Source organism: Sparus aurata, chromosome 2 (genome assembly GCF_900880675.1).
Source record: "Sparus aurata chromosome 2, fSpaAur1.1, whole genome shotgun sequence".
Lineage (NCBI taxonomy): Eukaryota > Metazoa > Chordata > Actinopteri > Spariformes > Sparidae > Sparus > Sparus aurata.
In genome coordinates, this window is record NC_044188.1 from 33,973,867 (window position 1) to 33,986,290 (window position 12,424).

General features: G+C 43.2%; 1 protein-coding gene across 1 annotated transcript in view; it reads right to left on the reverse strand.

The window, feature by feature from the left end:
- Positions 1 to 12,424, reverse strand: part of nlk2 (nemo-like kinase, type 2) — a 37,277-nt gene that overhangs the window by 10,849 nt on the left and 14,004 nt on the right. The window contains exons 3-6 of the mRNA XM_030442379.1: positions 10,885 to 10,940; positions 9,874 to 9,980; positions 8,955 to 9,040; positions 1,168 to 1,377 (exon numbers count right to left, since the gene is read on the reverse strand). Coding sequence (XP_030298239.1) covers positions 1,168 to 1,377; positions 8,955 to 9,040; positions 9,874 to 9,980; positions 10,885 to 10,940 — 459 coding nt within the window. The remainder of the gene's footprint in view (positions 1 to 1,167; positions 1,378 to 8,954; positions 9,041 to 9,873; positions 9,981 to 10,884; positions 10,941 to 12,424) is intronic.

The following is a 12,424-nucleotide window of genomic DNA, read 5'->3' on the forward strand; positions in this document are numbered from 1 at the left end:
AGTTAAGGATGCAAAAACAGTAAATGAAAAACAGGACCACATCAGAAAATGTGGAGGCTTATTAAAAATACAGTGACATACCGTCTGTTTGGGGACCACATTGAAAATTTCTGATATTGTCACTGAAACCTCAAATAATCAGAAAGATTTAGTTTTCAGCAATTAAATGAACGTGTTAGAAGTCAAATTGCTGTTCTGAGAAAAGAGGGGCTTTCTGAGTGTCAAATCATAGCAAGACTCGAGGTTTCTAATGGGGCAGTGCATTGAGCTCTAAAATGCTTTACAGAAACTGGATCACTTGTATCCAAGAAGATCAACACATCAAGCCTAGTTCCCTATGAAATGGAAAAGCAACTCACAGATACAGAATTTGCTAAATAAACAATGCAAGATTTGAATCAGCTGTACCGTTACTTCTGTAAAAAGAAGGTTGGCATGTAGTTTCTCAGAGGACGAGGAGCAATTTCTTAAACATTTCTTAGGATGGAAACATGGCCAGAGGCTTAAGGTGGATTAAGAAGTACCATCATTTCAAAGCCGATGACTGCAAAAAGTCAGATTTACTGATTAATCCAACTTAGAGATGTATTACAGTATAGTTCTCTGTCCTGTGAACAGGAGAGAGAACTACCATGGTGTCTCAAACCCAGTGTTTCAAACCCACAGTAAAGACCAAGGAGCCCTGACTATCATGGGCTTTCCTCCTCAGTCACCTGACCTCAACCCCATTGAATATTTATGGGGGTTAGGGTTGAGGACTGAAAAAGCAAAGCATTATGTGACATCACAAGATGCTTTGTAGAACACTGTCAATCCTGCTGGGATAACATGAGTCAGCAGGTTTTGCACAGCCCTGTGAAGTCCTTACCAGCTCAAGTGCATGCTGTCATTAAATCAAAAAGGGGGACATGTTAAATATTAAAATATTCTGAAATTCATTTTTCAGAGATTCACCGTTTTACTCAGACTGATATTTTCATTTGCACTGAAAATAATTAAGGTTTGGTTTTCTCTGCAGGTAAAAAAAAAAAAAAGGACCCGACCTACTGGAACTTTTTGGCATTTCAATTTACTATGCGTGTTTTTATATTTACAGTAATGTATGTATATCACTAAGACTAAAGTCTTGTCTCATCTAATCTGATCACAAGAGAGAGAGAGAACTACCTGTTGAATGGGACTTTGGGCTTGGAAGAGTATGCGTCGCCCCAGCAGCTCAGCAAAGATGCAGCCCACAGACCAGATATCGATGGAGTTGGAGTAATGGCGGCTTCCCATTAGGATCTCAGGAGCGCGGTAGTACTGTGTCACCACTTCCTGAGTCATGTGACGCGCCTCGTCTGACTCCTCCACTCGGGCCAAGCCAAAATCACAGATCTAGGAGATAGTCATTGAAATGTTAGTACGAATGTTGTAATGTAATGTTCTCCTTTTTTCCCTAGCAGCTATAAACTGACAAATATTAGTGACCAGTCCATAACTCCATTCTCCAGTGTGGCACAACAGCCACACTGTGATGGCCGCAGTAGCAACATCACACTGAATAACACACTAGGGATGGTAACTCATCTATCTGATTTACTTATGTTAGGTTTCTTTAAATAATACTCATACACAAAGAAATAACTGGACACAGGTTTTGAGTTTTGTAACACACTCATTTTTATTAGTAGGCAGAATGGTTTCCTTTCTGTTACACACATTTAGGTAACTTTTCTTAGTCAATTTTGCTATTTTTGTTTCAGTAGTTACAATAATTGTCTTGGGTGTTAATGTAGAAGAACCCTAACCCTTTTATTGGAAGAATATTCTTTGAGTTAACAGTTCCTGGGAGTTTCAGTGGAGTTCCTGGCTGGCCAGCAAAAGGAGGCCGAGCTGCCTCAGCTGGCGTTAAATAGTGATGGCTGCTAAGTGGACTGTACCATGGGCCTCCTGCATCATGGGGAGGGGCCCTGGTTCATGCTTTGATTGTTAGATACTATTTCAGTGAAAATTAATATTATATTAATGATTATTATTTTTCTTCCCTTAAAGATCAGGTAGACTTATTAATAGTTGTGATTTGTGTTTTTTGTAGTTTTGTTTAAATGGTTTCGTCCCCCTGTGTGTCTAAAATGGCCTGATCAGCCAGTATATATGTGAACCCTTATGTCTCAGTTGTTAGGTTGTTTTTAGTCTGTCCTGAGCTAAGGTATGTTTAGTTTAGGTTAAGTACTGTTTAGTTGTTCTAATTTAGAGGCCCAGAACTTTACTGAATATTTTGTTAATTGATTATTTTCATTTTTTGACAATTACACTGTGCATTCTCATGCCTGCTCGCTTGGTACCTGACACACGCATAGACTACACTTAGGCAGTTAATTATCAACTGCCTACATTTATTTTCCGCCATTAAACATCAGCAGATGTTCATAAAGGCTAGTTTGATTTCATCCACTTATTGTGAGTTTGCTACAGATCTCTCTTGAAAAATGACACACATACAGTTCCTGCAAAAAAGTTTAGGATTTGTTGACACTTCATCAATCATGAATGGCCTAAATTCTACTCGTTTCTACTGTACATAATTATAGCCCCAGTGTAGATATAGTGTATAAAATATCCATCCATCCATCCATCCATCCATCCATCCATTGTCAACCGCTTATCCAAAATCGGGTCGCAGGGGCAGCAGCTTCAGTAGCAAGCCCCAGACTTCCCTTTCCCCGGCCACATCGGCTAACTCTGACTGGGGAATCCCCAGGCGCTCCCAGGCCAGATAAGAGATATAATCCCTCCACCTGGTCCTGGGTCTACCCCTAGGTCTCCTCCCAGTTGGACGTGCCAGGAACACCTCCATAGGAAGGCGCCCTGGTGGCATCCTCATCAGATGCCCGAACCACCTCAACTGGCTCCTTTCCAAGCAGAGGAGCAGCGGCTCTACTCCAAGTCCCTCCCGGATGGCTGAGCTTCTCACCCTTTCTCTAAGGGAGACCCCAGCAACCCTGCAAAGAAAACCCATTTTGGCCGCTTGTACCTGCAATCTCATTCTTTCGGTCATGACCCATCGCTCTTGACCATAGGTGAGGGTAGGGACGAGGATTGACCGGTAGATCGAGAGCTTTGCTTTCCGGCTCAGCTCCGTTTTCGTCACAACCGTGTGGTGAAGCGCATGCAACACCGTACCTGCTGCTAGGGCTGGGCGATTATGCTAAAAATAATAATCATGATTATTTTGATTGATATTGAAATCACGATTAATTAACACGATTATTCACTGATTTCAAAAAAGTATTTATTGAGCCACCAAAACTCAACTTTAAATATAACTTTTAGAAAGACAACCAGATAGATTAGTAACAAGTGAAAAAGTAAATGATAATAATATTTGTATGTTTGCGTGATGGCAACACGTACCGCTTGTCCAAAGTGTTGACCAGTGTCTTGAAGCCTGGGTTGCTAACTGTACTGATAGGGCACATGTCCTTAGCTAGCATGAATGTCACAGCCTCCGTTATCTCTTGCTGTCGCCGGGAGCCGGTGGGATATGGAGCGGCATTGTAAAGAGTGTCGTCAATGGAGGACTGTGTTGCGGTGGCGGTGGCTGTAGCTGAATTTGACGCTCTTGCACTTTTTTGGGTCTTTTGCTCCTTCAATACTTGTCATAGACCACTTTATGGTTAAATAAATGTGTCGTGTTGCCCTGGGGTGCAGACACGACGGTGTGACAGACTCAGGGGCGGTTCTAGGGGGGGGCCAACAGGGGCCAGTGCCCCCGTAATTCTGAGTCTGGACCCCCCTGTGGCCCCCCTGACAGGGAGTCTGCATTAAAAATACAATGACAGATTTCTTGCAATAATTTTGTTCTGAAGGGAAAGGCAGAAATGAAGTGTCTCAGCAGTTTACTACCCAATCAATATTGCTGAAATTGTAAACACTGCTTTGCCTGAATGAGGGATTTATCCTTTTTTCCTGGTTGTATGTGCCCCCTAACAAAAAAGCCGGCCCCAACCTGGCCCCCCTATTAAAACTGGTCTAGAACCGCCACTGGACAGACTTTGCAAACATTGGGCCTCATTCATGAACCGTTCTTACGAAGAAATTTGTTCTTAAGTCCCACTTACGAAGATTTTACGAAGATTATGGCATTCATGAATCTAGGATTTTTTCTTAGGCAAGAACAAATCCTACGAACACTCAGGAGTACTCTTACGCACATTTCAGTGCCGAAATGTTGGCATGGTTGTGTATTCTTCTCTTGTGTAGTTCAATAAAATGCAATATTACAGTGATAATTCTGTCATATTTATTCATTTATTTATTTATTTATTTCATATTTTTGGTCATTTACAAATAATTTAAATTCTAAAATAAATTAAATGTGCCAATGATTTAAGATAAATCAAGTAAATTGGAAACATGCCATCAATTAGTAACCTCCCCACCCTATTTATATGTGGCATTTCTCCTTCCAAGGCCCGCAAAACAATGGCATATATATTACTGCTACGGCTTTCATCAATGTAAGAACACAGCTACGAACAATTCTGAGGCTTACGAACGAGTTGGTGAATCTGACGTAGGGTTTTCTTAAGGTACCTCTTAAGAACAACTTAAGAAAGAATCTAAGAAGATTCTTAAGAGGATAGTGGTGAATGAGGCCCAATGTCCTTCTGCTCCACACCCGACGATTTGAAGCCAAAATGTCTCCAAATGACCGAAGTTGTCCTACCTTTCTTTTCAACTAAAGGCTCAGGCTGCTTTACTGCCATGTTGTCAATCGCTAGTTCCACAATTGATCCACACACTCACTGCTGCAGCTGCAGGTGACACAGGTGCGTTCACTGTGCTTTTACAGCGCAGTAATTTGCATACACGCCGCGCGGCGGCACACTAATTGTTTTTCTTCGATTACAGTGTTTTTATGATCGTGAGAAGCCAAAATCGAAATCGTGATCAAAATTCGATTAATCGCCCAGCCCTACCTGCTGCGCCGACTCTCCTGTCAATCTCACGCCCCATCATCCCCTCACTCGTGAACAAAACCCTGAGGTACTTGAACTCCTTCACTTGGGGCAAGGACACATTCCCCACCTGGAGTAGGCAATCCACTGGTTTCCTACTGAGAACCATGGCCTCAGATTTAGAGGTGCTGATCCTCATCCCTGCCGCTTCACACTCAGCTGCGAACTGATCTAGTGAGCGTTGTAGATCTACAGCCGATGATGCCATCAAGACCACATCATCTGCAAAAAGCAGTGATGCGATCTTAAGGTCACCGACCTGTAACCCCAGGATTGGGGACAAGGCACAGCCCTGGCAGGGGCCAACACCCACTTGGAGCAAGTCCGACTTACTTCCGAGTATACGCACGCAGCTCTCGCTTTGAGAATATAGGGATTGGATGGCCCTGAGAAGGGACCCCCTCACCCCATACTCCCGCAGCACCTCCCACAGAACATCCCGGGGGACCCGGTCGTACGCCTTCTCCAGATCCACAAAACACATGTGGACTGGGAGATTGTACTCCCAGGCCCCCTCCAAGACCCCTGCCAGAGTAAAGAGCTGGTCCGTTGTTCCACGACCAGGATGAAATCCGCATTGTTCCTCTTCAATCTGAGGTTCGACAATCGGCCGGACCCTCCTTTCCAGCACCTTGGAGTAGACTTTCCCAGGCAGGCTGAGTAGTGTGATACCTCTGTAATTGGCACACACCCTCTGGTCCCCCTTCTTAAAGAGAGGGACCACCACACCTGTTTGCCAATCCTTCGGCACCGACTCCGACCCCCACGCACTGTTGAAGAGGCGTGTCAACCAAGACAGCCCCTCAGCACCCAGAGCCTTCAGCATTTCTGGTGGTATCTCATCGATCCCTGGGGCTTTGCCACTGTGGAGTTGTTTGACTACCACAGTGACTTCATCCAGGGAAATCGGCGATGATACCCCATCATCCTCCAGCTCTGTCTCCATTACAGAGGGTGGTTGAGTTGGATTCAGGAGGTCACCAAAGTACTCCTTCCACCGCCCTATGACCTCCTCAGTCGAAGTCAACAAGGTCCCATCCTTGCTGTACACAACTTGGATGGTTCCCCGTTTCCCCCTCCTGAGGTGGCGGACAGTTTTCCAAAAGCGCTTTGGCGCCGCCCGAAAGTCCTTCTCCATGGCCTCGCCGAACTCCTCCCACACCCGCTGCTTTGCCTCTGCCACAGCTGCGGCTGTACCCCTAAACTGCCTCAGGAGCACCTAAGACCCTATGGCCACAGGATACAGCTGCAGCTTCAACAATGGAAGCTTTGAATATCGTCCATTCAGGTTTCATATTCATATTCATATCCCCAGCCTCTACAGGGATGCTAGAGAAGCTCCTTCGGAGGTGGGAGTTGAAGGCTTCTCGGACAGGGGCCTCCCCCAGACGTTCCCAGCTTACCCGCACTACTCGTTTGGGCTTACCAGGTCTGTCCAGGGATTTGCCCTGCCACCGAACCCAACTCACCACCAGGTGGTGATCAGTTGACAGCTCTGCCCCTCTCTTCACCCGAGTGTCCAAAACACACGGTTGAAGATCAGATGATACGATCACAAAATCGATCATTGACCTTCGACCTAGGGTGCTCTGGTACCACATACACTTATGAGCATCCTTGTGTTCGAACATGGTGTTCATTATAGACAGACCGTGACTAGCACAGAAGTATAATAATAGAACACCAATCGGGTTCAGATCGGGGAGGCCATTCCTCCCAATCACGCCCCTCCAGGTATCTCCGTCATTGCCGGCGTGCGCGTTGAAGTCCCCCACTGGGGCCCCTAGCAGGGCCCCATCCAGGACTTCCAAGAAGGCTGCATACTCCAAACTGCTGTTCGGTGCATATGCACAGACAACAGTCAGAGTTTTCCCCCCAGCCCTTAGGCATAGGGAAGCGACCCTCTCGTCCATCGGGGTAAACTCCAACACGGCGGCGCTCAGCCAGGGACTTGTGAGTATCCCCACACGTGCCCGGCGCCTCACACCTTTGGCAACTCCGGAGAAGAATTGTGTCCAGCCCCTATCCAGGAGTTTGGATCCAGAGCCAATGCTGTGCATGGAGGCAAGCCCCACCAGATCCAACCGCTAACGCTCAACTTCCTGCACCAGCTCCGGCTCCTTCCCCCCAAGAGAGGTGACATTGTATAAAATATATTTTGTTGTTTTCTTATGTAGTATGAAAGGACTACAAGGCTGCAGTGTTGTTGCATTGTTTCCATGATAGACCTTAATATCAACTAACCTTTCAAAAGAGTGCACTACAGTACTAGAAGTTGACCAATTGCAGATTTTTATAAGCTGATATAATAATGATAGTTGGGAGTCCTGCAAAATTCATTAAGATCAAATAAGGTTTTTGGTCACATGACCTGGCGTTAGGGGGCGCTATGGAGTCCCCTGGCCACACCCTCACCCAATCATGTTGAGTCATAACATTTTATCATATCTAGTATAGAAATATGTTCAAATAAAACATTTCACATTTGAACCCAAATAGTTCACGTTTACGTATCCATGGTATTGTCCATGATATTGCCCGTGGCGTAGCCGGTCTCGGCTCACATTCCACTTTCCTTAATCACAAGTCCTTACGCACCACCTTCTTCAAAACAAACTCCTTAGCTTGCTGTGGGTCCCTGAAGCTTGACTCCTGTCCGTCCGGTGTTGTGATTCTTAATATAGTCAGGTATATTTGGCCATATCGGACTCCTTTGAAGCCGCAGAGCAAGCCCTTCACCTACAGCAGCTTGCTGTTTACTCAAGGCCTGGGTAAAGTCCAGCAGGAATTGTATCAGGTCACCATCAGCGGTCCTCATGAACTTCTTTTCAACGGCCCTCTTTAACGCCAACTCTTTTTCTGTGAAATAGTGGCATTTCAAGGTTGTCTTGCAACGGTTTGTTGCAGAGAGTGCAATGTGCCCAGACTATGGTCGGGAGCTTCTCAAGACAAAGAGCCTCTTTTAGCAAACTAGTCACAACTGAGAGGGAAGTTTCCCATGCTTGCGTACCTCCTTCAACCCCATGATGCGGATATAGCAGTGCCGTGATCTTGCCTCTAAATTTTTGCATTGGTTTCTCAGCTTGGCCAGCCCTTTTTCCATGCTGCTGACATTTGACTCCAGGCAGGTGACTGAATGAAAGTGGCCACCGTCTCTAGCTCGGACACTCGGCCCTTGGTTGCCTCCATTCTTTTATTAAGTTTTTCCACTGCACTAGGAATTCCATTCTCAATCTTGGTGGTTTCTTCAGTAGTTGAGAAATTATCAACCTAAATTAACTTTTTTATCTAAGCGTGTAAAGTTGGTAGTGGCATGAAAAGAGTAATATTCTGATGTTAGTAGTTCCCATGAGGAGCTCTGTCTTTACTGAGTTCTACAGCACAACCTGCCCGACCAGAACTCTGTGGCTGCTGCATATCTAATGTTGACGTACAGCAGTTACCAAAGTCTGTGTCAATTTGTGTAAATCAGATTATCAGGAATCAAGCACACCCACACATATAATTTCAGCAGAATTGGCCCTCAAATGATGATGATTGACTCAGCGTGTGCTCCATGAAAAATCGTAATGTACTCTGGCGCTTGGCTGGTTGGGGCTGCGCAGCCATCGTAAACCATCAGAGCCAAGTTCAACCAATAACAGTAGTTTTATAAAAGGTTCTATCAGCACAGATAAATCAGCCAAACCAATTAATAGGTCAACTTCTATACAGTACAAACACCCAAGACTACAGCCAAAAAAATTAACATGGGAGCTGAATCACATTCTTTCTGAGAGAATCTTAAAAAGACTTGACAATAAAGATGCAACTTTTTTACTTTGACATACAGAGGCAAAGGCAATTTTTCATTATTGTCACAATAACCTCAGGTGGTATGTGAATCTTGACTTTCTCTCCAACATGTTCAGATGACATGAAAAAGGATAGCCACTGACTTGTACCACACACCTTAAGCACACAATTGCTGTTGACCAGGAGGTTACCAGGTTTGATGTCTCGGTGTAGAATGCCAGCAGAATGAAGGTATTTGAGACCTGGTGGTGGTGAGAGAAAGAGAAAACAAACTAGAAAATTACACCAGATATCAGATATTACAATACTATTTTCAAGTCTCAGTTTTTGAAACCATAACTAATACAGTGCTTACCAGTGCTCATTCAACAAACAGGTCGAGTGAGTGAGCTGAAAATTACAGGCTCTTGAACAGGTGTCCAAATTGTTGTCTGCTCATATACTGACAGTACATTTTGTTAGTCAGTGTGTGTCGGACATGTACAAACTATCATATTTTTAAACAAATGTATCTCCACTAGAGTCATGTAATTCTGAACCAGGCATTAACCTGATGACTGTCAACAATGTCCAATTAGTAGACTAAAAAAAGGGCCACCTCTCCATGGGACAGAGGGATTTTGGAAGGGAAATATCTTGATCAGGATGGGATAGAAAAAAAGCAAAATATTTAAAGGGTCTGGAGAATTGACATTTGTTAATATATACTTAATATGCTGATAGCATTTCAGTATGGGGCCATGATGCATAATTATTTGCTTTACACAAATAATAAAAAGGCAGTTACTTACAACATGCATTTTTAAATAAAAATTCACATCTCCATCAATTAATCTAAACATTATACATGTAATGTTGACCCGTGATGCACTGGAGTTCACAGGACAGCAGCCAGATCAGCTTAATGCCCTCTACCACATTTCAGCTGTAACTTCCCTCTGTAAGCACTAAAATAATCTATGTTGAAAAAGAATGACGATAATTTAACTTGGTTTCCACCCTGCACTTCCTGTAAACACATCTTCCCATTCCATCCCAACATTTTATGGACAAAAACAACAAGAAGAGAACCTACCTCGTAAAATCTGATAAAGAAAGACTTTGGCATGGTCTGAGCTCAGAGGCTGTGGTGATACGATGATCTTATGGAGGTCACTTTGCATCAGTTCAGTCACCACATAGCTGACCAATAGGAAATTAACGGAAGAAAACAATAACACAAACAGCAAATCTCACTGAGAGGCACAGGAAGAAGGCGCTGTCATTCTAGCTAAACTTTATATCTTAAATTCAGGGTTACTCCAGAATATCAGCATGGTTCCTGTTTCTTTTGGACTGCCACATTACATTTATGACCCTACATGTCATGTCATCCCAGATGTCATTAGGGTTGAAGTTCCAAAGGGGTAGAACTCAATTGTCTTTATCATCATTCTGTCACATCAAATTGCTGTTGGAATGTGTAATAATTGCAAAATGATATGTAAGTGCTATGGGCCCAGTTGGCCAGATGGTGGGCTTGTCATTAAAACCCAATCTGCAATTTAGGCTACACCCCTCACACTTTAAATTAGAAAAATTAGAAATTTGACACACAGGTAAGGGGAGTATTACCCAAAATTGCTAAAATGCAAAAATAAAATAAAATACTAACTACAAGTTTTTGATTTGGATGACTTACTTATCAGTTGAGTGACAAAATCACCAAAGAAAATGTATGATGTAGTATTCGTGTGTAACAGTATATTTTGTTAATGTAGCCAGGTCACAATTATTCAACCCCTCTGTAATATTGCTGTTTTTAAAACTTTCCGCAAGTTTTGAATGGCCTATGGTGGAGTTAAAGCATGATTAAGCCTTTGGGAAGAGTAAATTATTTAATTGCACCTAAAGGGCATCGAGCATGAGAATATTTCCCAAAAATTGAACATGATCATAAATACATACATACATATATACACATACACTACTCACAATAAGTTAGGGAGGTATATATATATATATATATATATACACACACACACTGTACATATAAATACATTAAATGCCTGAAACCATCTTCAAATTAATCAATGGTAAAGGATACATTTCTTCAAAGTAGTCGATGTGTGGAGGTTGTAGTATGTCCAGAGCAGAGAGCACCTGAAGAGACAGTTACAAGGCAAGGTATGGACCTTTTGTGATCCAATTTCAACATGTAAATTAGGTAAGTGGAGCTGGAACCATAGTCTCATGGCCAAAACAATAACCAACAACACTCAACAACTAGAAAACAACACTGATTTGGCATTTATCCAGTGATACTTTCCAATGTCGCCTTCAGTTCTCGAAAAAAAGTGATAAATACATAGAGTAGCATATCACAACAAAAAAATTACTATTTCTATTATCATTATCCAAGCCTCCTGAATGATAGGCAAAACTTCAAGAAACTGAAACAAGCCCAGTTGCTTACGATAGAACTTGAAATTAACTTGCCCTGGATGACTGATATTATGCAACAACAAATATTATTTTTAAATCATAATTTATAACTAAAGCTGCAAGCAGCGATGAGCGGTCCCACACTCCACCTACGTCGGGCTGTGACGCGCGATGTATGTCATGTTGTAGTGTATGATGTGGTGAAAACAACCTGTAAATGTCATGTAATTTGGATGATGTTCCTGTGTCCAGTGGGTGGTGCTATGGATATGACACAGTATTGATGCATGGACGCATTCAGGGCGACACCCTCTGCATGAGTGAGCAATTTTGTATAGATGTGAAATTTTATGTCGAAGTTATAAGGACATCCAGCTTTATGGTGAAGCATCAAAATGGACTGCACCACCACGCCCACCAGGTATAACTGAGGCGAAAGCTTTTGATAACTTTTCATCTTCAAGGTCTAAGGATGATACTGACTGAATGTGAAGTCTGTGGTGTTAAATCTGTAGGAGGAGTTCATCACTTCCTGTTGGACTGAGGGCTTGGGTCCATGGACCTTTTTAGTGCGTCTGGTCATGATACATATATTAAATTTACAAAATTTGGTATGCATGAGTCAGGGATTCCAGCAGGGGGCGCTATGGAGTCCCCTGGCCACACCCACACCCAATCAAGTTGAATTATCGAAATAAGAAAAATAATAATCCTAGCAATTCCAATAGGTCCTCACACTGGTCAGTGCTCAGGCCCCCCAGTATGGCCGATGGACTGCTACACGTTGAGTCACGGAGGATGTTCATTTTACTTCTCTCTCTGCAAGTTGAGGACATTTACAGCTAACTCCTGAGGAAGTCGTCACCTTGTTGGAACTATATTGAGCTGTAATGAACATTGCAGTTTCCTGAGCTACAATTATTTGTAATGTGTTGATGCCAATGTCCAGAAAAACTAGGTTATGTTAGCAATGGTATGATGATACGGATTCCACTGCAGTAAAAGCACACACCATCCAGCTTCTTGCACTAGTGAGCGAGGTCAGAGGCCAGATGGATTTTACTGCATTTCTGGACAATGATTCTGATGCAAAGAAAAAGAAGGTGAAATACACCATCAACACAACAAAGTCGACACACATGCGGCCACACTGGCTATATAGCTGTTACTGCCATTGAGGATGAATGGTTAAAGCAACCTTA